The 26,408-nt window shown below is 35.5% G+C and overlaps 1 protein-coding gene across 1 annotated transcript; it reads left to right on the forward strand.

The window, feature by feature from the left end:
* Positions 1 to 1,327: 1,327 nt before the first annotated feature.
* On the forward strand, positions 1,328 to 3,943 carry GPR15 (G protein-coupled receptor 15). The gene has a single exon (XM_019634849.1). The coding sequence runs from the start codon at positions 1,427 to 1,429 to the stop codon at positions 2,510 to 2,512; it is 1,086 nt and encodes a 361-aa protein (XP_019490394.1). The 5' UTR covers positions 1,328 to 1,426; the 3' UTR covers positions 2,513 to 3,943.
* Positions 3,944 to 26,408: the final 22,465 nt, after the last annotated feature.

A 26,408-nucleotide genomic window follows, 5' to 3' on the forward strand; every position in this document is an offset into this window, starting at 1 on the left:
TTGAAATAAATGGTGACAGTTTCAGAATTTGTTGTATTTTATATGGTCTTCCTAATATGAAAGAGGACAGATGAGAAAAATGTATGATAGCATCCTCGCGATGTTAGCCTATTTAGCCCAAATCTTCCTTTAATAGTGCCTACACTGTCAACTCCATTATAATGTCATTTAATATGGGTCTGTCTGTTGCCGGGTCAACAATTCCAAAAGAGAAGTTCACTGATTTGTGGAAGTACTTAAGGAAAAGTCATAACTCAAAAGCTAAAAAAATTACGGCTACAAGGGTGAGGTATGAAGAAGAGAAGGGATCTAAAATCTAATGAAGAATAGCTATTTGAGGTTTAGTAAGGAGAAGATCTCCTAATCAGAGATGTTAACTCTAACAAAGGGAATCTCATTGGTTGAATTACAATAACAGATGAGGAGGTAAAAATAGCAATTTGTGATTTTTAAACATGCGTTTATAAGCTACATAAATAACAACAATGCCTGCAGTTAAATGCCAGTGAAGCTACTCTCTCCAATTATACTGAACAACAAAAACAAGAGTTTTTCTAATCAACTCAAGTAAACTAACATTTCCAAGTTACCTACTATATATGCAAGATGCTATGCTAAGTATAGTGGAAATCTTTTTCAAATAGTAATAAAACACAAGATGTGGTCTCAGCCTTTTGAGGATTTTTAAAAAACTTATTGAATAAGACAGGATTGACTCCATATCAGCTAAAAGAGCCAAACAAATGGGGAAAATCTTGTACCTGAAGTGGAATCATGATGATTGCCATAGATGTGGACTGGGATGATTTGGGAAATTTTTAGTTCACTCTTTATACAATGAAACACTATTTTCTTCACACTTCCCCAATGATGTAAATAAAAAGAATATCTTCATCATCATTATCACCTTAAATTCGGAAAGTAAAACAGTACTCTGTGTGTGAAGCAGAAGGCTAGATCCAAAGAATTCTCACTGTCAGAAAAGCAAAAGATGTCTTTAAGGTAGGTAAGGAAAACAAGTTAATCCATTTCCTAATTTGCGGATTTAAAGAAACATATTAACTATTTTGAAGAAAGAAGTCAAAAAGCACCTCAGTTTCTTGGGCAAATGCAAATAAAGAAAACCACAACCACAACCACCCAACGCCAATCAGGGTGGTGTTCCTGGCGGGCCCTATCTGAGGACTGGTAGAAACTGCTTTGTGTGTGTGTGTGTGTGTGTGTGTGTGTGTGTGTGTGTGTGTGTGTGTGTGTGTCTGTTTTTATGCTTGTCCCAAGATCTTTCAAGGGAGGGAGGATGGGGGGTTGTGTGTGTGTGGGGGGGAGGCAGGCACTGTATAAAAGAAGCTGCCTTGAGATTTCTAAAATTCATACAAAAACTTTCTAGGTAAGGAAACTTACCAGATTTGGCACCTGATCTTCAGTGATGGACCCAGAAGCAACGTCAGTTGATTCGGATTATTTCTACTACGTTACAAGCCAAAGCCCTGATGCTGAGGAGACCCGCTCCCACACTCTTTATACATCAGTCTTCCTTCCCATCTTTTACACAGCCGTGTTCCTGATTGGAGTGCTGGGGAACCTCGTCCTCATGAGTGCGTTGCATTTCAAACGGGGCAGCCGAAGGCTGATCGACATCTTTATCATGAACCTGGCTGCCTCCGACTTTATTTTCCTGGTCACATTGCCTCTCTGGGTGGATAAAGAAGCGTCTTTAGGACTGTGGAGAACGGGCTCTTTCCTGTGCAAAGGCAGCTCCTACATGATCTCGGTCAACATGCACTGCAGTGTCTTCTTGCTCACGTGCATGAGTGTTGACCGCTACCTGGCCATCGTGTGTCCCACCATCTCTAGGAAATTCAGAAGGAGAGACTGTGCATACATAGTCTGTGCCAGTGTCTGGTTTATCTCCGGCCTCCTGGGGTTGCCTACCCTTCTGTCCAGGGAGCTCACCCTGATTGGTGATAAACCATACTGTGCAGAGAAGAGGGCTACTTCAGTTAAACTGGCTTGGGCCCTGGTGGGCTTGATTTTTACCTTTTTTGCCCCTTTGGTGAGCATCGTGTCTTGCTACTGTTGCATCACAAGGAAGCTGTATGCCCATTACCAGCAGTCAGGAAAGCATAACAAAAAGCTGAAGAAATCCATAAAGATCATCTTTATTGTCGTGGCAGCCTTCGTCATCTCCTGGCTGCCCTTTAATACTTTCAAGCTCCTGGCCATTGTCTCTGGGTTGCAGCAAGAGCTCTATTTTTCCTCAGAGGTTCTCCAGCTGGGCATGGAGGTGAGTGGGCCCTTGGCATTTGCCAACAGCTGTGTCAACCCTTTCATTTACTATATCTTTGACAGCTACATCCGCCGGGCCGTTGGGCATTGCCTGTGCCCTTGCCTGAAGAACTATGACTTTGGGAGCAGCACCGAGACATCAGATAGTCCCCTCACTAAGGCTGTCTCCAACTTCATTCATACAGAGGATTTTACCAGAAGGAGAAAGAGGTCTGTGTCACTCTAAATGGGTGACATTTCAAGCTCTGTTGGTGGATCAGCAAGTTAATGTGGGTCAGCGACAAAGAAAGAAGAAAAGTATTGCTGAAAGTATTTCTATTGCTTCATACATACAAGGAAGAGTGCATTTTAAAAGAGAGGACTGAAAAGTCCCTGTGTTTGTGGATATAATTAGGCTGTATGCTGTTTTTTGAGCTGAATGGCCTTATTTGACCCTTGCAATCAAGGTCACTGGGCAAAATACAACTCCTATATGTCCTTGAACTCTGAGATAAAGGCTCCTGCTTGGACCAGATCCTTTCTTTATGGTTGTTAATGCACAATCAGGCCCTTTCCTCTCTCAAGAACCATGGTACCTGATCCACACCACCCTTCATACTGGGCTCCAAATTGGACTACATTTAAAGGACTCTACCCACTTTTGTCTGGTGAGAAATGTGGTGATAATGCACGTAGCAAAAAATATACCTCTGCTCTGTAATTAATTGTTCCTGGGTAACAAAGTGAGGTTCTGGCCTTGATCTTTAACACTTTGTATGGGGATTCTTGCCATCTTCCACCCTATGTCATTCACAATAACTTTGGACTGGCAAAAGCTCATGGGGATAAAATCATTTTGTATTGTATTTATGATTTTGGACTTTCTTTATCACCTGGTCTTATAGACTATTTTAACAAGAAAGCATAGGGCAAGTTTTGACCTTTATTTTCCTTATATTGGTAAAAATGTATCTCATTATAATGATGTAGTAATGACTTTTCAATGGTGTTTTACTATGCTCTTTTGTTTTACTTGCCTTATAAATTAGGATATGACTTTGCTTTAATTACATGTATTTAATTACCCAGCTATCTAGTTATCAAATGAAAATGTTATTACTAATATAATTAGAGGTCATCAAATGCTTAGTTATGCCCTTGTACAGATTATCATTTTGTATTTTAATTAAAATGCTAGTGTCACACATTCCCCATAACATCATTTGCTCAGCGTATATAATTTCAAGATTTGATCCAGTAATATAGGAAGTCAGGGTGCCCTGTATTCAGCTAAAGTGAAAAATCCATAACAAAGATGATACTGGTATTTTTATATACATTTTTCCAAACCCAGAGACCTTCTTGAATTCCTTCACCCAATACATATTTATTGAGTTGACTTGTACCTACTATTCCTTTTAAAGACTTTGAAGTGAAAAACATGTAATTAGCAGTAACCACAAAAGGATTTGCAGCAACAAACATAATTATTGTAAACATCTTTTGATTCAAGAGAACATGGGGTATGTTTTTACACTAACTGTTAACTCAAATGAATTACTATTTTACTTCTAACTATTAGGTTTGAAAATCAGAGAAAGCTTAGAACTTTTTTCAGAGACTAAGTAATTGAAGTAAGTTCATTCTATGTTATCTTTCACATTAGGAAAAATCTCAAATATTGGGCACCTTCTATAATCAATTTAGAAGTTGAAAATATAGTTTTTTGTTTTATAAATTGGTTAATTTGTTTATTTATCTTAAACATTTATTAAATAAAAATATAATGTCTTCACATAAGTGTTCTTCTATGTTGTACTAATTTCCATCAAAACATTAATGTTAATATTAATATTCTAAGCCTTTTAGTAATTTATCATAGATATAGAAAAAATGACTGTAAATCATAAGAAATAAAACTTCTTAGAATACTTCAAAACTGAATTCAAAACAATTAAATAGATCTTCAAAGGTTAAACAAAAACAAAATATAGAAGGTAGAAGACATTCACTTTTTTATAACAAATCAACAAAAGCACTATTACTAATCATGAAAATCACTGTCTTTGAGAAATGCTACCTTTACAAAATCACTCAGCTAAGGTATTTGTTACGAAATGAGAAAACCTGCGTTATTAGGTTTAACTTCATCCTTAATGTTGGGATATTGAGCAAACCATTTTAATCTTTCATATTTAAATGTAGATGGTAATATCCACATCTATTGAATTCACAAGATATTGTAAAACATAAGGTTTTGTTTTAAAAATGAGCAAAAGATTATTATATAAAGCTATTGGGTTTCTATTATTAATTATTAAATGTTGCTTAAAATTTTCAAAACTAAAATATCAAATCACAATCACTCTCCTTTAACAAATATTAAGAATCTGTCTTACTTCTGTTTCATCCCTTTAGTTTTTGCTGGGAATGTTTAAAATAACATTGAAAAAAAATTACTGTTGTACTTTTTAATACTTTAAATAGACATACTAATTTTATTCCTTTAAAAAATTAGTGTATTTTATGTTCATAATGTACCACAGATAAAAGGAAAAAGGGACACAATTTTACATACAGCATAACTCTCATAGAAAAAAGTTCAAAACTTGATTAAGCTGGTATGTTACTATGTCATATATGGATTCCTCTGCTATGAAATGTAATTTACATTATAATAGCATTAAAAGTTTTGTTATAAATTATTTGGTTAGGTCTCATTTTGCATATTTTTAAACCATACTGTTTCCTCATTTTTAATATGAACAAATTCTATTTATATATATGTAGATACAGATATATCTTCAAACAGACATATATTTGTAACTTTTTGAGATTTTTGTTATCTCAATTAAACTACCCTGAGGGCTACTTTCTGGTAATTCAGTGTCATTATAGAACAAATTGCCACAGATTGCCACAAAGTTCTAGAAAATTAATCTGACACCCTAACACAATCATGCCTTGCCGGTTATATCCAAAGTTAGAAAAACAAAATAAAATTTAATAACAGTAAAACTATAAGGACATCACTGCAGAGTAACATTATTCATTGTCATTTATTTAAGTAGTCCAAAGCTAATGCCAGGAAGTTACTTACACATATAAAAGGATAGTAATCTCCCAAGCATTTCTCAAGTAATTTTTCTTGAATTTACCACAGAAAAGCTCTCCATTAAAGCCTGAGTAAGATTTCTGATAACATAATTAATTTTAAAATAGGTACACTCAAGGCAAACACAGTCACAAACACACATGTATTCTATTTGGGCCAAACTTAAAGATTAAAACTAACCTGATATTCCTGGGAGTACTGTAATTTGTCCGCTCTAACGTCAAAATCACCCCTGAGTGAGAATAACACTAAGTGAGAATAAGAGTCTTAAAAAGGAGCTATGTGCGTGACTGAGAGTAGACTACTACTAGAGGTCACAAGTTAACTTTTAAATAGATGAAGATATACACAGTATTATGGTAAGCTGAGTGAAAGAAATCTTCCTGTATGATTCATCTTGACTCCTCAAATCATTCTTTATTCCCTGTAGCCATCTCAGAGGTGAGAAATGACTTGTCAAATATGCATGCCACAGAGAACAGTAAGCCTCAATTTTCCTGCAGAGCTCATTCACAAAAGTCAAGTGATATTACAAGAATAACTAATTCCTTTCTAAAAGAACCACTGGTGTTGCCTGCTAGCAAGGTAATGCCTCTTGTCTCACAAGAGAGAGAGAGACATGCCCTCTAGAGAAAAAGCAGGAGGGTAATGCTAACTACCAGAATATTATTAGCTTTGGCCTTCCACAGAAGCTGGTGTGGATTGGATTGTCTCTGGCAAATGTCTGTTCTTAGTTTAAGCTCTTTTCTTGGAGTTGACATTCTTTGTTTTTATCAATTCTACAAGTAAACAATTATGACTAAACTTTACGTATACATATATAGGGAAAAACAACAGTGCTAGTGACCTGATCTTATACTACAGATGTAAAAATCCACTGAAGGATGAGTTACTCATCTCTCGTTATCTTAGTCATTTCCTTTGTCATATTTCCTAAATGTATTTGACAACTAGGAATTGCATCCTAAGATTAACCTACAGCATTAAAAAAATAAAGAAAAACCTACTTTAAGTATCCAATGTGTCAAACTGTTAATAAAGTGAAGGTTCTTATAACAGGTTTAATCATAGTGAAATATAAACTCATATTTATTTATTAATATGATTAATATGTCCATTTATTAATCTAAAAGTGGAAGGAAGTATTCTGTTAGTTGGCAAACACTAATAAACTAAAAAATTATTGGTTTATGTATATAAGTACCACATTTCTAAGATACAAAGGAACTTTGTAAAATTACAGTGGAACTTTTTTGAGTTGACCACCTATGGTTAAGTTTCATTGTGGTTACTTAAGCAAGTGGTCCATTTAAAGGATTTATGATACAATGTTTATATTATTTTTATAATGGTCTGCAGACCTAGTAAAGGATATCATCAGTCTGATATTATTCAGTGATTTTCTTATTTGTGAATTAAGAAGATTTCATAATTACCTAGATTCTTATCCCTCCTATGCTAACGAGAGTTAAACTTCATCTATAAATACTTCATGTTTGTCAACATTGATGGGAAATTCAACATTTCTATCAGCTAGCTCTTATCAATTCTGATTGGAAAGATGTTATTTTCATATCATTATTAGTTCAAAATGAAACATAAAGGTTCTCCTTGTTAGAATACTTATGATCTATATTTTATAAATGTGCTCTCCCATTTGCTCTTAATTATACACAAGACAGAAGGTATAGCTATTCTTGTGATATCCTTAAAACAAAATAAAATTTTATGCATCAAAAATTATGTGTGACTAAAGACTATTTTTAATTAAAAAAATTTTTTTTCTGTGGCAGAGTCTTCAGCAAGCAACTTTGCTCTTTTCCTTATAGGATATAGACAGTAATTAGGAATTAAAATATATTAACTATTTAAGTACAGTATTTAAGAACTATCTGTTGCAAAACTTTCACAAATCCCTAAATTTGCAAATTCCAATACAGCATGTATTCTGTTCCATACAAATTTAGTAAAGTGTAACCTCTTCAGAGGTATTGCATAATATGTAGGAAATAAAACAGAATTGAGATATCAATCCTGGGTGTTTGTCCTGGCCAGCTAGTTAAGTCACTCGTTTCTTATTGCATCATAGGTCAGTGGTTTAATTTTATGCCTTATAATGCCATACACCAGTGGAGTTCCTTGAAAATAGGCGATATTTCAAACATCAAACTGTGAAGACAATGTGTCTTCACATTATACACAATGTGTCTTCACTAATATACACAATGCACTATGACAACCATAAATTTATTATTATAACCGATGCATTCATTATTATAACTGATGGATTCTAAAGATTCTACTGCAGTCATTCACTCACAAAATACAAAAACACATGGTATACAAATGCAACTGATAAGCATGTACTGAATCTTGTTGCTCATATTCAGACTAAAGTACTTGACAGAATACAAGAAAGGGTAAAAAAGCAAAGAAAAATATAATAAATATAAAATTCAAAATAAAATGACACTCATAAGTATAAATATATTTCAGCATTTTCAATAAAAATATAAATGGATCAAAATTCCCTATTAAAAGGTTGAACAAGTAGCCTATTCCACAATCAACTACTATATATAGTAGGATTTGAAGAGGTCGATGTAGAACTTGTTTTTTCATGAAGTTTACAATACCCAGAGTTACTTATTTTTTGAACCAAAGAACAAAGTACTAACACCCAAAAAGAAGAGTTTGATAGATAAAAATAAAATTACAAGTCAAATCATTTTTCTTTGATCTTTTCCAATATTTAGGGGAAAGCCCATACTTAGTCTACATACTAGTCACTTCATGTAACTGCCATTTTGATATGGTTGTTGCCTAGATATTGTCACATTTCCTTAAAGAAATGTTCACAGTGGCACCCCCAAATGGAAATACTTCCATTGTCCTTAAAGATTATTAGGTGTAAAAAATTATTTTAAACACAAGAACACATTTCTGAAGAGTATTAGGTTTAAATTTATTTTCAAATGACAAACTAAATAAAGTATGCAAAGTAAATATCTCTATTCGAATCTTGCCTAAAGACAGTGATTTAGTAAGATGCCCTCTCACTTACCCTCAGTTTAGACCAAAAGCAAAACTGACAACTAAGGTGGAGAAGTGGTAAATGAGAAATGAAACTTGACCTGTGGTTTCATGTTTAAAGCAAAAAATACAGATCAGAGGAATTGAAGGTAGGTCGAAATGGCTACTATATTTCTAATGAAAAGTATGTTCGTGTAGTGCAGCTCTGACTTGTGTGCATTAATAAAACTAGTTTCCTAATAAAATTAGGAAAGTAATAAAGAATTGAATAAACACAATGCAGCCCTGCATAACATACAGTCTTTAGAATTAATTCGATTAATTAATTAATTTAAAATCATAATAATTTCACTTCTATAATTCATAGAAAAATACTGCAAATAAACTTATGAAAACATTTAGCATGATAAATAATCAATGACAGCCAAATTAAAATAACAAAACATAATTTTTACCTATTAAATTGGCAAAGATTTAAACATTAAATATTAACATTGACCAGGATTGGAGGTGTGGGGTGTCAGGAGACTTCTTGGACTACTGAGTATAATTTGATTTCTAGAGGAATTTAGAAATATATATGAAAAGCAATTTCATTTCTAGGATTTTACTCTGAAATGTAATAATGGCCACATGCAAAGATATATGTACATGCATTTTTAGTGCAGCATTGTTTGCAAAAGTAGAAAAGCAAAAACAACCTAAATGCTCATTAACAGAAAATTAACAGAAACCTGAATAAATTAAGGTTCCTACACATCCTTACAATGGAAGACTATGTAGCCTTTAAAAATATTGTACCATGCACTGACATGAAAAGTATCTTCATAACAAATTAAATAAAATTAAGTGAAAAAGCAGACTATAAAGCAGTATCTACAGGATAATCACATCTCTGTGACTATTTCATTCATATAAGAATACAAAAATGCCAGAACGCTTACAGCAAAATGTTTACCACTAGGTAGTAAAGTTAAAAGTGAGTTTTATTTTTATTGTTACCTGTATTTTCCACAAAAAAATGCATTAATTTTGTAGTAAGAAAAAAACTGTACTTTTAAACGAAGTACAAAAGATAAAAATAGTAGTTAAATTTGTTGTAAAACGTCAATTCTGAATCATAGGTCCTCCAGTTCTTCGTTGTACTTATTATATTTCTGATTTCTCAGTGAATATAATCCCTACAATGGCTTGAGCCCTTTCCTAGTAATCTTCTGATTCTTTTCAAGATGGCCTTTCTATTACCTGTACAAGTATCTGATTCATTAAGAGCAACAATTTCAGAACTGTTATACATTACAAATTTTTTAATGATAATGAAGGGTTGACCAGGGATTGACTATTCCAACATTCAAGCAAGGCCCCACCTCCCTTGTCCCCTCCCTCACCACAGCAGCTATTGCAACCTGCATATGGAATCACTCAGTGGTCTGTCCCCAGCTAGGAAGAGAGCTCCCGGTGGAGAAAGGGAAAGCCATGTTTTCATTTCTGTATATCCGCATCCTTGTTCCAAATCAATCACGTGTGATTATTGAACTACACTGAACGTGCTAGGAATATCACACCATTGGCTAAAATTAAAATGAAGAAATTTCACAAATGTTAAGTATTTGAATTTTGTACTTCTTCTTTTGGTTTTAATGTGTTATAACTAAGGTGGGGCTAGAAATCTATGCTAGTTATACTTCATTTAGGAACAGTAATCTTGCCACTTTCTTTTAACTTTTTTTTTAATTTAAGTATAGTTGGTATACAATATTATCTTAGTTTCAGGCATACAATATAATTATTTGACATTTACATATCTTATGATGTGATCACTACACTGTCTAGTAATCATCTGTCACTGTGCAAATTTATCATAATATTATTGTCTACATTCCCCTTCATCTTTTTCACTCATCCTCTCCAAACCCCTTCTCTCTGGCAACCCTCAGTTTTATCTCTATTTCTATGAGTCTGTTTTTGTTTTGTTTGTTTGTTTTGATTTTTTAGACTCCACATAAAAGTGAAATCAAATGATACTTGTCTTTCTTTGTCTGACTTATTTCACTTAGCATAATACCCTCTAAGTTCATCCTGTTGTAATAAATTGAATTCCGTAAAGTAGCAGGATAAAAAATTAATATGAGGAAATCCATTGCATTTTTATACACAAAAAATAAAGAATCAGAGGAGAAATTAAGAAGCATATCTTATTTACAATAGCATCAAAAAGAATAAAATACCTAGGATTAAATTTAACCACGGAGGAGAAAGACCTGTACTGTAAAAACTATAAGACACTGAAGAAAGAAATTGAAAAGGATACAAATAAATAGAAGAATACACTGTGCTCATGGATTGGAAGGAGTAATATCATTAAACTGCCCATACTACCCAAAGCAATCTACAGATTCAATGAAATACCTATCAAAATGCCAATGACATTCTTCTCAAAATTAGAAAAAATAACACTAAAATTTATATAGAACCACAACAGACTCCAAACAGCCAAAGCAATCCTGAGAAAAAAAGAACAAAGCCAGAGATATCACACATTCTGATATCAAACTGCACTACAAAGCTACAATCATCAAAACAGCATGTACAGACATTAACAACAGACACATAGATCAATGAAACCAAATAGAGAGCTCACAAATAAACCCTCATTTATATGGTCAATTAATCTATGACAAAGGAAGAAACAATATACAATGGAGAAATGACAGTCTCTTCAATATGTGGTGTTGGGAAATCTGGACAGATACAAACTTTAACTTTTTTATATTCCTTTATTAGTTTCAGGTGTACAAAACAATGTAATAGCTAGACATTTACACCCCTCACAAAGTGATAATCCCCCTCCCCCAATCTACCACCCCTCTGATGTCATCTATAGCTGTTACAATTCCATTGACTCTATTCCCTATGTTGTACTCCACATCCTGTGAATATATATATATGTGTGTATAACCATATAATATATATATATATATATATATATAGTTATAGTTATAGTTATAGTTATAGTTGACATTCATTATTATTCAGCTTCAGCTTCAGGTGTACATACACTGCAGTGGTCAGGCATCTACACCGCCCATGAAGTGGACTCCTTAATAAGACAAGTTTTGGGAATATAATCAATAATGTTGTAAAGATTTTGTAGGGTATCCAAACTTTAACTTTTTATGTAATTCTAGCTGTACTATGGTTAGAGATATAAGTGGTGCAGTACCTTTTACTTGGTTCCTAGTCGGCTGTTTTTCTCTGCCATTGATTTCCTATTTAAATGGAAGACTTTTCTTAATGCAAATTCAATATGATTTGTAATAAAAAATGGTGATTTCCAATTATAAACTTGTGATAGTCAAGAGTTCTTTTAGCTACTGCCAGAATATTATGTCTTTTCACAAACTCCAAGCCTATATTCCACATTAGACAACAAGTAATTTACATGACTGCACTTTTGAGAGGAAGTCAGAACAGTGCTATGGGTCAAATAATTGACTGGAAGATAAACTCTACATACAGTATGAAAAACTATATCAGTTACCATATTTCCCCATGTATAAGATGCATCTTAATTTTGGGGCCCGAAATTTGAAAAAAATGTATTACATAATGTTATTGAACTCAAGTTTTATTCATCATAAAATTCATACAACTCCTCATCACTTGCGGGAAATGAAAGTAAAAAAACTACAACCACTGTATAAGACGCACCCAGTTTTTAGACCCCAAATTTTTCAAAAAGGGGTGCGTCTTATACATGGGGAAATATGGTNGATTTGTAATAAAAAATGGTGATTTCCAATTATAAACATGTGATAGTCAAGAGTTCTTTTAGCTACTGCCAGAACATTATGTCTTTTCACAAACTCCAAGCTTATATTCCACATTAGATAAGTAATTTACATGACTGCACTTTTGAGAGGAAGTCAGAACAGTGCTATCGGTCAAATAATTGACTGGAAGATAAACTCCACATACAGTATGAAAAACTATATCAGTTACCATATTTCCCCATGTATAAGATGCACCTTAATTTTGGGGCCCGAAATTTGAAAAAAATGTATTACATAATGTTATTGAACTCAAGTTTTATTCATCATAAAATTCACACAACTCCTCATCACTTGCGGGAAATGAAAGTAAAAAAATCTACAACCACTGTATAAGACGCACCCAGTTTTTAGACCCCAAATTTTTCAAAAAGGGGTGCGTCTTATACATGGGGAAATATGGTAATAGTCTGTTTCTGGCACTGCCTGAAAAGAGCAGAACTAACTCCAACACCATGATATAAAATGTTTAAATCATCAGTTTACAATATTTATTATGATATAGCTGCTGCCACTAGTAGGGTAGCATAATATTGCAGCTAAAGAACACAAGAATTTGCTATTTATTATGGAAGGTGAATAAGTTCCTTAACTTTCCTGAGTCTATTTCTCTCCATGAAATGGGGACAATTATATTTGACTTAGATATTGGCAGCTCTAATTAATTGAAGTGAGAGTGGAAGGAATTTGACACAGTATCTGGTACCTATTAAGAGCTTGATAAATGATAGTTGAAAAACAATTCCATTTTCTAGGTGAAAAAAATAGGATTCAAAGAAATCAGGTTTCACATAATCCTTAATGAACTGAAAAAAACATGATTTCAATTAAACCCAGGCCTATGTGATTCCAAAGCTCATGTTTTATTCACTTTACCACGTTTTTTCTCTGCTTCCCAGCTTCTTTAATAGATTCTGTTAACACTACAACCTGCCCTTGATTCTGTTTATACTCTCTCTCTCTCTCTCTCCCCCCGCCTTCCTCCAAAAATCCTCAAATTCAAACCATATTTCTTATTTTTTTCCAATGCAAATATCTCAAATCACCAAGCCCTTTGCCTATTCATGACTAATATAAAGAAAATGTTGCTAGAGGGAGGAGGAAGTTATTTGATCATTGTATTTTCAATTTTTTCCCAAAGAAGTATGTTTTCTTGTAACATGTTTCTCTGTAACACAACCTCTTAATTGTGATCTATCAGAAATGACATTTTCTATTCCTTCCAGTTGTCACTAAAAGTCTTTATTTAGACAATTAAATGCATGTTACTTTTAAAAAATGGACAGTTTTCTATTTCACTCCACCTCACACCCAATCCCACATTAAAGGATAGCAGCACCTGTGACAATGGCCCCCACAGGAAAACTTTTTCTAAAAAAACCAACCACACAAACAAAAAAACATATATGTACTATTATAAGAATAATAGTCTCATTTTCTTTATCCCTCAAAATTTTTCTATTCACAGACTTCTTATACTATTACAATAGCAAGAAGAAAAAGTAAATTTAAGCTCACCCTGTAGACCGTGTGCTTATGGGCTAAGCAACCTAAGCTGGTATCAGAAGGTTAAACTTCCACCATCTTTCTTATTAAATGCTTTTATGACAAGAAGCTGTGCTGTCTGTGTCCAAAAGACATTCAATATATTACTTTCAGGAACTTCTTTTACACTTTTCAAAAGGAGTGTTTGTAAAATTGACTTCCTAATTATAATAGTGATTCCCAAATGTAGTATTAAGAAACATAGTGGTTTCTCAAATTAAGAACATTATAAACTGTCCCAAACATAAAGTAAAAACTTGATTTAAATTTACTTTAAATAAATATTTTCCAGTCAGTATTTTTAGTCAGGAGAGTTAAGAATCTTATGAAGTCAAATGATAATAAGTTTAATGATTACTGACTCAATAGGAGAAAAGGAAACATAATTTTTAAGAATAAGAATATCATGGTATTCGAGTATGTTATGTATTTTTTAACATCAAAGAATAATTTCTTCAGCTTGCTTTATTTAGGGAGTGCATTAAAATGTTAACAATAGTTGTTTTAGGTAATAGAACCAAATAAAATTTCACTTTTAATTTTATTTTTTATTTTTGTGAATATTTTACATTTTCTATAATGAATGTGTTTTTCTTTTTTGAACTTTAAAAGATGCTGAAATAAATGTCACATGTGGCATAAAACATATATTAATATTTCAGTACAATTTTGCCTCATCCTGTAAAGTCAAAGTTGGAATTATTTAAATGTCATGTTCAATTTTAAATTTAAATCCCACAACTTTGGGATGATTTAACTTTGGAAGAATCCTTATCAAATTAAAAATGAAGTCATATTTGAATGCAGAAGGTCATTGTTTGGTTTAAAGCTTCCAATTTACTTTTACTAAATTGATTTATCCATTAAGTCAAACGTCAGACTAGTTTATGTATATATAAATGCGGTTTTTATCTTATTTTTAAATATTTCAACTTTTCAATTAAATACAAATTAGAATTGGTTGGATAGGATAATAGTTGACTATGAATTTTACCATTTATTCCAAATATTCTATTTAAAATATTCATAAATGTATTTCTAGAAAAATCCTAAAATTTGCATGAAACCACAAAAGACCCTTATTAGTCATAGAATATAAATTTTCTGAGAATTCAGAATCCTTTTGGAAAATGCTTTCTTTCAGATATGTTAAAGGTGGACCTTGCTATGCAATGGAATAACAAATGTTTTGTACGTTTTCATACTGCTAAAGTTATATATTAAAACAGAGAATTGTAAAAATGTGCCTCTGAGATGTATCTTGATTAGCTGGTTTAAGAAAAGTCCTTAATGACACCTTAGGTAAAAGTAATAATTACCTTTAGTACTTATTACCTGTACTATAGTGATGATTAATATCATAGCTATATTAGAGTTTTATCTGTTTATACCTTTCTACTATTTCCAACCTTTCTCCCATGTCCATGGAAAAATTAAAATGAAGAATGGCTTAAAATCATGGAGTAAAAAACCATAGTGGCATATAGTGCGAAATATAATGGCTTTAGAATCAGAAATATTTGATTTGGAAACCATAACAACAAACCACTAATAAAGTCTGTGTGACCTTGGACAAGTTATTGATGTTCTCTGCCTCAGTTTTCTCACCTGTAAAAGGAGGATAACATCATTTTCCTTGAGTTATTGAGAATTAAATAAATGAGCTAACTTATGTAGGTCATAAAAGTAATGTTTGTTTTGTTTTTATATTCTTTATTCATCTCATATGCACAAACACTTATATATATATATATATTTTTTTAAGCAAATTTTAAATAATTAAATTGTGGAAACTTAAGATGTCTCAAGTTGTTGTTGGAGTATATATAAACTATATATATTAGGCATAATATATACATGTCTAAATATGCAGACCCAAAGAACCAAGTTCCTCATTCATGGTTAATAAACTCATTTTAGCCTCTGGGCAGCAAATTTTATAAATTATCTTTGAGAACTATTTTGATTCAAAGCATTATAATACATTTATTATTTAGCTCTAGTTAGCGCTGTAACAGAAGACAGCTTTAAATAGATAAGACAAGTTCCTATTCCTGTGACATATCTATGTCTATCCTTAAAAGTCTCTGTAAGGGGCCGACCGAGTGGCTCAGTTAGTTAAGCACTCAAGAATGCGAACTCTGAGCAACAGGGTCTCTGGTTTGATTCCCACATGGGCCAGTGAGCTGCACCCGAGCTGAGCTGCCAACAGGTTACAGGATGGCTCAGCTGGTGAGAGCACATGCTCCTAACAACAAGGTTGCCAATTCAGCTCCCGCATGGGATGGTGGCTACGCCCACCTGCAACTAAGACTGAACTTGGCACCTTGAGCTGAGCTGCTGCAAGCTGCCCATGGGCAGCCGGATGGCTACTGGACTTGGAGCTGAGCTAGCTGCACCCTCCACAACTAAGATTGAAGGACTACAACTTGGCTATCCCCCTTCCCCAATTCCCCAACACTGCTCCCCTCCTCCAATTCCCCAATTAAAAAAAAAAAAGCCTCTGTAAGTAAAGTTTTTCAGATGAATTAATTAACACAGATGCATATATAGATATAATTCTATCAGAAATTACATATAAAAAGGAAGAGAGGGATCTAATGATCTACTAAGCCATGATTTCGCTCTGAAGCTAGGAGAAAATGTTATTATAGCAACAGGCAAGAAGTGCTCTCTTTGAAAGTCAAAGCCATGACATTTCTGATGACTTAAAGTGCAAAAGTTTTACAAATACTGTATAGATCTACAAATGTTTAAAATGCCCCATTTGACATACCCAAAATTCAATATATCACAACCGTTCTATGCATTGTCTCTATGTAGAAAAAAAAAAAAAGAAACAGATACAATATTCTTCCCTCTTGCCTATAATTCTGGGGCCTACAACACTGCCCTCTGGAATCATCAACTGTTTGGGGGCTGTGGGGGGTTGGGCAGTGAGGGAGGAAGACAAACAAGGGGGTGGGAGACAGCAACTCACGCTGACGCCCTGGCTCGCTGGGCTTGGTGTAGGATGTAGCAAACCTTCCCCAGGTGAAAAACGTTGGGGGCCCTGAGCGCAGGTACAAGTCTCTCCTAAGAAAATCTTACCAAACCTCAGAAAGGATCCAAGAGTTGTGGGGATAGTATGCTTGTACAGCCTGTGTATAGTGACTTAGCAACTCACTTGGGAATTTTGCATTTATTTTATCTTGATGCCGAGTTGAAATTTCAATTTTACATTCTGTTAGATAGGTTTCCATTCTGGGACGATTCTCATGACTTTTAATATAGCATACATTATGAGTCTACACAAAGGGGTTATAGTTTACAGTAGTTTCCAAACGTATCTAACTACATTAACTTTTCCCCTTTCTTCAGAAACTTTTAATAAAATTGGTGTTCTGTGAAACAGACTTTGGAAAGTATCAACCTACAAGATTTTTTTTTTTTAGTGATTAAGAGTGAGAGCTCTGAGTCCAGATTTGAATTTATCTCTGCCACTTAATGTGCAACTTTAGGCTCTATGCCTCAGTTTCTTTAATTATAGATGATGGTATTTACCTCACTAAGTTGTTGTGGAAGTGAAATTAGTCAAACCATGGAAAAGCACTTGGAACAGTGCCTAGCTCAGAATACGGGCTCAATAAACATTGCTGTTATTATTAGTAGTAATAGAATCAGCATTGGTAGCAGTATCAGTAGTAGTACTGGAGCTGCTTGAGTGATAATTATAAAATGGCAAACAGAGTTTTAATTACATTGAGACACTTGTGTCATTTTGCAAATACACATGTTTCTAATTCTATAGGTCTGAAAAAGCAAATATTTCTATATATTTGAATATGGCTAAGTGAATCAAAATGCCTCCAAAGTCCTTTAAAAAATACTATGATTTTTGTATCTTCTTGTATTTAGTCAGATAAAAGTTTTTTTGAAATGTTGAACATCATTTTCACAGAATTAGAAAGGTATATAATTAGAAATTATTTTATCATTATTGTCAGGTAATTTTTAGAGAAAGGAGGATGCTTAATCTGAAAGAAAAAACATCATTAGCAACTTTGGGTAAGAATATAATAATTACAAAACACAAGTTGTCTATTTTATAACCAAATTCCCCAAAATGTGAAATCATTTTTGTTTTGTGAATTTTCAACCCTCACATCTCTGCCTGAGACCACAATCTTATGACTTAGATTATAAGACATGCATACTATTGACATTACTTTGTTGTTGATTTATTTTTTTATTAGTTTCAGGTGTACAAAACAATGCAATAGTTATACTTTTTATCCCTCACAAAGTAACTAGCCCTCTCCCCCAATCCACTGCCCCTCCCCGACATCATACATATCTATTACAATTCCATTGACTCCACTCCCCACACTATACTCCACATCCCGTGACTATATATATATATATATATATATATATATATATATATATTATAGTTGACATATAATATTATTGAATGGCAGTTTCAGGTGTACGGTACAGTGGTCAAGCCTCTACACCATCCATGAAGTGGCCTTCCTAACAAGACATGTGTCCATCTAATACCCTACAAAATATTTACATTATTGATTATATTCCCCAAACTATCTTTCATATCCCTGTGGCAATATTGTAGTTACCAATGTATGTTGTCTAGTCCCTTCCCCTTCTCTCACATCCCCACCCCCCTCCCATCTAGCAACCGTCAGTTTTTCCTCTATGTCTCTGAGACTATTTCTGTTTATTTTCTCACTTATTCAGCTCTTTAGATTCCACATATAAGTGAGATCATGTAGTAGACAACTGGATTAAGAAACTGTGGTTTCTTAATGGAGTATTACTCAGCTATAAAGAAAAATTATCTCTTACCATTTACAACGATATGAATCGACCTAGAGAACACTATGCTAAGTGAAATAGGTTAGTTGGAGAAAGACAAATACCATGTGTATTACTTCTTGAGCAGTGTCTTGCTTGCACATGAAACTCAGAAAGGGCAGAGAGAAAACAGCAAGCTCAACCAGCACATTCCTCAAGGCCACTAATTTTAAACACATAGTTGTGTTCTCACTGCTGGCAAGCTGCATACCAAGCCAAGGTGGGCCCTGAATGAGCTGCTGAAAAGTCTCAGTTAGAACATTTGGTTTTGAGTAACTCAGAAACCCTGAGTAGCGATTCCATTCACAGTTTCAATAGGCTGTATTGTTTTGGGTTGAATAGTGGCCCCACCAAAAAATATATATTGAAGTCCTACCCCTAGCACTTTAAAATGTGACCTTTTTAAAAGATAGGTTCTTTACAGAGGTAATCAAGTAAAAATGAGGTCATCAGGGTGGGCTCTATTCCAATATGGCTGACGTCCTTAAAAGTGGCGGGGGGTGGGGGGGCAGAATTTGGATACAGATGTACACAGAGGGAACACAATGTGAAGAGACACAGGGAGAAGATGGCCATTTACAAGCCAAGGTGTGCCTAAAGCTACCAGAAAGAGAGGTCCAGAACAGATCTTTCTCTAGAGCCTTCAGAGGGAGCATAGCCTTGCTGACACCTTGCTTTCAGAGTTCTGGTCCCCAGAACTGAAAGACCATAAATTTCTGTTGTTTTAAGTCACCCAGTTTGTTGTACTTTGTTACAGCAGTCCTAGGAAATTAATACACTGTATGAAAGTATGTCCCTCCAAACAAGCAAATTACTAAAATCAGCTGCCCCATACTTTTTTCTGCCTACGTCCAAAAGCTCATCAAATCTCAAGACCTCCTCTTTGAAGCCAGTAGAAATTTATACATAGAAGAATGCTGCAACATGAAGATACAAAGGAGATAAAATTAAACTGACAAGAATATCATTACAGAAGAAGCCACCTGGAGACTGGTAGGAGGGGAGGAGGCATGGGACCGGCTTATGTTACACACCTGTGAGTGGCTGCTGAAGATCAGGAGGGATAGCTCAGCTGCAGAGGTACCACCAAAGGAGAGAGGCTCCCCAGCCCAGGATTCCAGTACCCGGGAGAGAAGTTACCATAACTTCTGGCTGTGAAAACCTGCAGAGATTGTGGCTGAGGGAGATGGAGCATGGCTGCAGTCCTGGGTGCTCTTCTCAAAGGGACCACAAACAGACTTGTTCACTGATGGACGCACTTGCTCTGAGCTCCAGCAGTGGGGCAGCTGCTTGAAGGGCAGCAGGGATATATGAGGAGGAACTGAATTGTCTGGCCTCAGGGCAAGGGCTAAGGGGCTTGATGGAAAAGCTGGTGGAAGCCATTGTTTTGTTGTTGATCCCTCTCTCTTCCCTGCATGCAGACGCAGGTGGCCACCATATCTGAGTCTCCATTAACCTGGCTAACACTGTTGGCCCGCTCTGACTCCTTGGGACCCAGTCCTACCCAACTTTCCGCCAGCCAGGCTGCTTCCAGTGGCTTTTCTGTATAGATGGCTTGTCTTGGCTCATGCTGCAGACTTTCTTAAAATCTCTCAAAGGTTCACAAAACCCAAACAGGAGGTATCCGGCTTCAGCATGTCCCATAACTCTGACTGAACAGCTGTAAACCTGGCATTGGTGACAGCCAACCTCAAATTGCAGCTTAGCCTCTCAAAGCACCTCCAGGCCCAGTGTATGTGACAGCCATCTGTGGATTGCTCTGTGACTTATGCAGGGTGGCCTCAGTCAGGACACAGGCTGTGGCTGAACTTGGTCTGGAGTGGAGCCCCTCCCAGGAGGCCCTGGGACTGGCATGCCCAGTGGCCAGCTTCAGACACAGCTGGAGCATCACCTGGCTGCCTCTGGGGACAACACACCAAAAGGGCAGACTGGGCAGGCACCAGAGCTCTGCTAAAACAAATCCTGCTCCATGGGGTCAACCCCTGTATAGCAGTTCCTCCACTGTATCACAGCCAGTCAGCCTGAGGATTGATCCCTCCCATTGACATGCAAACAGCAACCAAGCCTCAACTACAACAGGAGGGTATACATGGCCCACACAAGAGACATACCTGGAGTGCCTGGCTCAGTGACCAGGATGATCACTGGGCCCCTACTACATAAGACCACTCTACCAAGACTAGGAGACACAGCAGACCTACATAATACATAGAAACAAACATGGGGAGGCAGCCAAAATGGGGAGACAAAAAAAAAATCCCAAATAAAAGAACAGAACAAGGCTCCAGGAAAAGAATGACACACTGGTTAGAAAGATGTTCAATGAGTTCAGGAAGAATGTCAACAAAGAGATAGGAAACATAAAAATGGAGATAGAAAACATAAAAGAGAACCAATCTGAGATAAAGAATACAATAACTGGAATGAAGAATTCATTGGAGGGAATCAGCAGTAGATAGGGTGAAGCAGAGGATCAAATCAATGATTTTGAAGATAAGGTAGCAGAAAACACCCAAACAGAACAGCAAAGGGAAAAGAGAATCCTGGAAAATGAGGATGGTTGGGGGGGTCTTCTGGGTATATACCATATTTTGCCACATATAATGCACACTTTTTTGCCAAAATCTGTGAGGGAAAAATAAGGATGCACATTATACATGGGTAGTACTAATTGTGTATCTATATAAATGTTTTCAATCCTTTTATTTATGTTTATGAGTTAAAAGTGTAACTCTAGAAATCAATAACGATAGCCATATGCAAAATAATACCCTGGAATATGATAATCGATTTTATTGAATTTATGACAAACTCACAACGATGAAGAGTTCTTGGCCTTCTATGATGTGTAAATATCATAAATTTGTTACCAGTGCATAAAATTGTTTGTACCTTGTACCTGTTCTTGTGTTTTGTAATCGTTTGTAACATAAAATTTCTTATACCATAATATGTTAAAAAATAAATGCTTAAATTCTTTTATAATACAAGAAACAAGTAAATGCAAGTAAACAACTAAATGCAAACAAATAAAAATTTGAATTAAAAAATTAAAATGAAAGATTTTTTTCCCCCTGAAAGTTTGGGCCAAAAACGTGGGTGCACATTATACGTGGCAAAATATGGTAAGTGTGGAATAACTGAAAGATAATATTGTATGTTAGATATATTTTAATAAAAATCTTTAAAAAAAAGAATATTGGGCCGGCCAAGTGGCTCAGTTGGTGAAGAGCGTGAGCTCTGAGCAACAGGGTTGCTGGTCCTATTCCCACATGGACCAGTGAGCTGTGCCTGAGCTGAGCTGCTGCTGAGCTGCCAACAGGTGACTGAATGGCTCGTTGGTTAGAGTGTGGGCTCTTAACAACAAGGCTGCTGGGTTCAACTCCCACATGGGATGGTGGGCTACGCCCACCTGCAACTAAGACTGAACATGGTACCTTGAGCTGAGTGGCGTTGAGCTGTCGATGGGCAGCCAGATGGTGACTGGACTTGGAGCTGAGCTAGCTGCGCCCTACACAACTAAGATTAAAATACAACAACTTTGCTCTTCCCTTTCCCCAATTCCCCAACACTGTAATAAAAAAAATAAAAAATAAAAAAAAAAGTATTTCAGTATTCTCAATTTTTATTTCAAATTGTTAAGAAATCATGTCTTTTACTGAAGGGGGTCATAGGTATTTCTGCTCTAAGGTTGCCACATTTAAAAATAAAATATTGGTGTTAGAAACCAGCCATGTTACATTAACAATAAATTTTAATTACAATGAATAATCTTGGGATCCAAGGAATGGCTACAAATCTACATCTACTGGCTTCCCTTACAGGATTATTCCCAGTAACAAGTCAAAGCCCAGCTCAGCCCTGCACACACTACCCTGAGGCCCTCATTTACTGGGTATGACTAAAACAAAGAAAAGGGAGGAAGTGAACTGCTTTCCTGGGGTACCTGCCTCATGCATGACCCTCACCCCTGACTATTTGCTGAAAATATCCTTCCTATTTTAAAATAAAATGGCAGGAATTTTTGGTGCCTGGGTTGCTGTAGGATTCCTGGTAAAACACGGTTCTCAAAGCTCAGAAAAATCCCATAAAAGTTAAAAAATTTTTTTTCCTTTTTGGTATTATTCTCTTCTGCTCATTCATTCTGCAAAACTCCCCACAGAGGCCGTTCCTCCTCGAGCCTCTAATCTGAGTAGTGGCATGTGTCAAGTCCAAAGTTTCAGGACAGAAAGGTTAGGCCAGGGAAAACAGGGCTGGGGAGTTCACGGGATCTGGCACTCACAGTAACCACTATCTATGGGGCTTTGCATAAGGGCCTTTACCATCTGGTTACAGAAACCTCAATTTCTTACACCTGAAAGGAGGAAGTTGTGCTACATGGCTTCAAGTGACCCTAGCAACTTGAAAATCCTATGACTTTGATTCTAAATTCACAAAGAAGCAGGGCGTGGATGGTGCAATGATCTCACACCCTCAGTTATGAACAAAAAGAAGACCCCTTCCCTGAGAAGATGGTGACATTAGCAAAGGAAAGTTTGAGGGGCAGATTCCTAAGGAAAGTGGTACACCATTAAATGATCTTACATGAAAATAAAGAAGACTTCCAATTGCAATAGACCAAGCCATTCCCAGGCAGTGGGTCCTATTGGGCAAGCAGACCTCGGCATCACTTACTCTACCTGGCCCTCTTTCTGCACTCCATGTTCTAATACCAGGTTTGAGTCCAAAGCCCTCTCACTAGTTGGGTGATTCCTTAGTGGACACACACTCTCTCTCATTCCTCTCATGTTCTCTCTTTCTCAGGTTACATGAAACTCTTACTTCACACTAAAGATGCCTCTCATATTCTTTCATGATATTACACCTAATATCATCAGGATCCCAGGAGGAAAATAATGGCTTGCCAAAATTATGCTAATTCAATTGGGGGTGGGGGAGCTTAATAACAGGAGATCACAGGGGACAGTGTAGTAGCCTGGGGTTGGTAACACGAAGCTTGTATCTCTGTCCAAAAGGAAGAGGAGAGGGAACAGTGCCAGAATCTGAAAGAAGAGAGTTGAGCAGCCCTCTCTAAACATCTCTAGATGCTTAAGCAACCCTACAGGGAGGGAGTCAGGGGAATAAATACCCTTGAAGCCAATACAAGACACTTTGAAAACATCTCAATCCTTGCTAGTTGAAGTATTTCCTGAAGTAATTCTGTTAATGCCTTTAATCTATTGAAAGTGTATCCTTACTGAGGAGAAACCAGCGGAAGTAAATTCTTTTACCAATGCACTCAAAGCAATGCAGACTTTTTGGTGTGGGATAGGTATAAGTATATGAATCTAAAACTATTTCTTACTTCTAGAATATGCTCCTCGTCCAGAGATTAAAAAGTTAACAAAAAAAAATTCTAAAATTTTACTACTTGTTATTCTTTCTGATTAAATACATAAGAGACAGGTTTTTCTCTGGATACACTCAGTGTGAATATATTGGGTTGTCGGAAAAGTCATGATGTATTTTTTCTGTTTTCGTTGCAAAAATGCGTCTTGACTTTTCTGACAACCCAATACTTAACCCGTGACCAAACTCCTAGATTTGAAACTGGAGGGAAGTCACTCTACAGTCCCCTCTTAAACACCCAACATTGTTTCACAAGTCCATTGGGGCCAGGCTTGTATAGCTGTACCATAGACCTATTTCAATCTGAGAAGTTTATACTGTGTCCTGCTTTATCTGGTATATTTATTTAAAAACCCCAGTTGGATCTATACTCTTAATTGCATTTCTACCCCCCAAAATAAGCCAAATTCTCTACACCATCTAACCTAGGGTAGCAAAGGTATAGTGAAGTGATTCCACACTTCAGTCCCATGCTCACAACAGATGTGACTAATCAACCGTTTCTAGTTCCTGGAAATTGCAAAACATGGTAGTGAGTATCTCTGTCAACAAATTCTCTGTTGGCCAAAGGAATTCATTTGTGCTTTCTTCCTCTTTTAGTGCCTCCAGGCCTTTCAAAAATGCTATTCATATATACTATAAAAGCCTTGTTAGGGTCTATTGCAATAAATCATTACCACATAATAATAGCTCACACCCCTGTAATTAACCTGCTGCCAGCATCATCTTCTCTTTCTTATCTGCTCCTGTTAATCTTGTAATATCCCTGGTGTTAAGCAGTAGTTATACCTAATTAACATTTATCCTTCAGGTTGGCCACGCTATAAATACCCTAGTAAATTAAACAGTTTGTTTTCTTACGGGTTTATTGTTTACAACCTAAGCCAGAATTCTTCTACTTCTGAGTGAAGCCAGGGTACGAACAATGCAGGGAGCACATCGACTAGGGGGATATTTCAATTCTTCCCTGTTTTATGCTTTAAGATAAATCAAATCCTGGAATATCAAAGTTGGGAAAAAAAAAACCCCACCTTTCTTAATGCTGAAGATGGGTAACTTTTAAGATAATACAAGACAGTTTAAAAAAAGAACTTGTCATATACAGTAGGTAACATTAAGATTAGCTTCAAGGGAATGTAGATAATTATACGATGACTGACTTTATGGCTCACTTATGTATTCAACAAATATTAATCATTACGAAGGCAAATATTTGCCAGGCACTGTTATCGGCATTTTTTATAAGCTCTTCCTAAACTTAAGAAGTTGCCTGGAGGGTAACCAACCATCAGGTCACTACATGTATTACCCCTGAATCAGCCTGAAACAGGTGGGATGAGGGTGGGTGGATTATATCTGGCCGTTTGGCATTTCTAATAATCTTATGACATTTTTCTTATGGCTGTTGATTTACTCAAATACATAAGCATTATGCTATCTAATCCAAACCGTTTGATCTGAGTAATTATAAAGAATGAGTACATATAGACAAAAATAACATTCCAACTGAAATCCTACATGTTCCCTGATTAAAATTCTATTTCTTTTTAAAGATGGATGCTTTGGCCCAACGATTGACTTTTTCTATCCTGTGTAATGGGCTAAAACAGTTTCTCTAATATCAAGGGTTTTTTTGTTTTGTTTTGCTTTTCACACCAACTTTAACTTTCCTGCTGCCCAAGTTCTTATTTCCACAGCTTCACTTGACCCAGTCTGATGATAATACACTGAATTCTAGCAAACAAGAAAGGATTCTCAAAGAATATGATGACTAGTGAGTAAACAATTTAAAAAATGCTCCTGTTTTGCTTTCTTCCTAGAGGATACACATACAGGAACAACAATTAAAGTTCAAAGGAACCAAAATCCTTTTTGCTCTCCCACCTCATAAATTGCCACCTTCTTTATAAACAAGTGATTATTTACAAAGCTGATTTAAAAAGTAGTTTAGATTTGGGTTTCATTTAGAACTTCTCAGTCACATATTTTGTTTTTTTTCCTACTGTTTACGAATTATTTTACTGTACATATCATTGCAAATACTTAAAACAAAAAATGTTCTGATTTTTAAAAAGGTAGTTAGAAAAACAACAGGAGAAAACATGGCACCGGTATGAAAACAGTAATTAAAACAAAATTTACCTCAGGAAGAAAAGGAAACCAACAATGCAACATAAGCAAAAAGATCTTTCTAATATTGTACTTGTTGACTAGGAGGTGACAGATAATTAGGAGAATAAACATGCCGGCCTCTTCTATATACCTTCTCTTTACACATAATTATGCAGAATCTTAACTTAAGGGGAGATGACAGGCTACTATATCACTGCTTTTTTAATTCAAACTAAAAATCAGACTGGTGTTTTTAAAAAGTTAAG

Source organism: Hipposideros armiger, unplaced genomic scaffold (genome assembly GCF_001890085.2).
Source record: "Hipposideros armiger isolate ML-2016 unplaced genomic scaffold, ASM189008v1 scaffold_2032, whole genome shotgun sequence".
NCBI classification, from domain to species: Eukaryota; Metazoa; Chordata; class Mammalia; order Chiroptera; family Hipposideridae; genus Hipposideros; species Hipposideros armiger.

What these genes read in the sequence shown, in the direction of transcription:
- GPR15 (XM_019634849.1), top strand. Translation starts at nt 1,427, where the DNA reads ATGGACCCAGAAGCAACGTCAGTTGATTCGGATTATTTCTACTACGTT.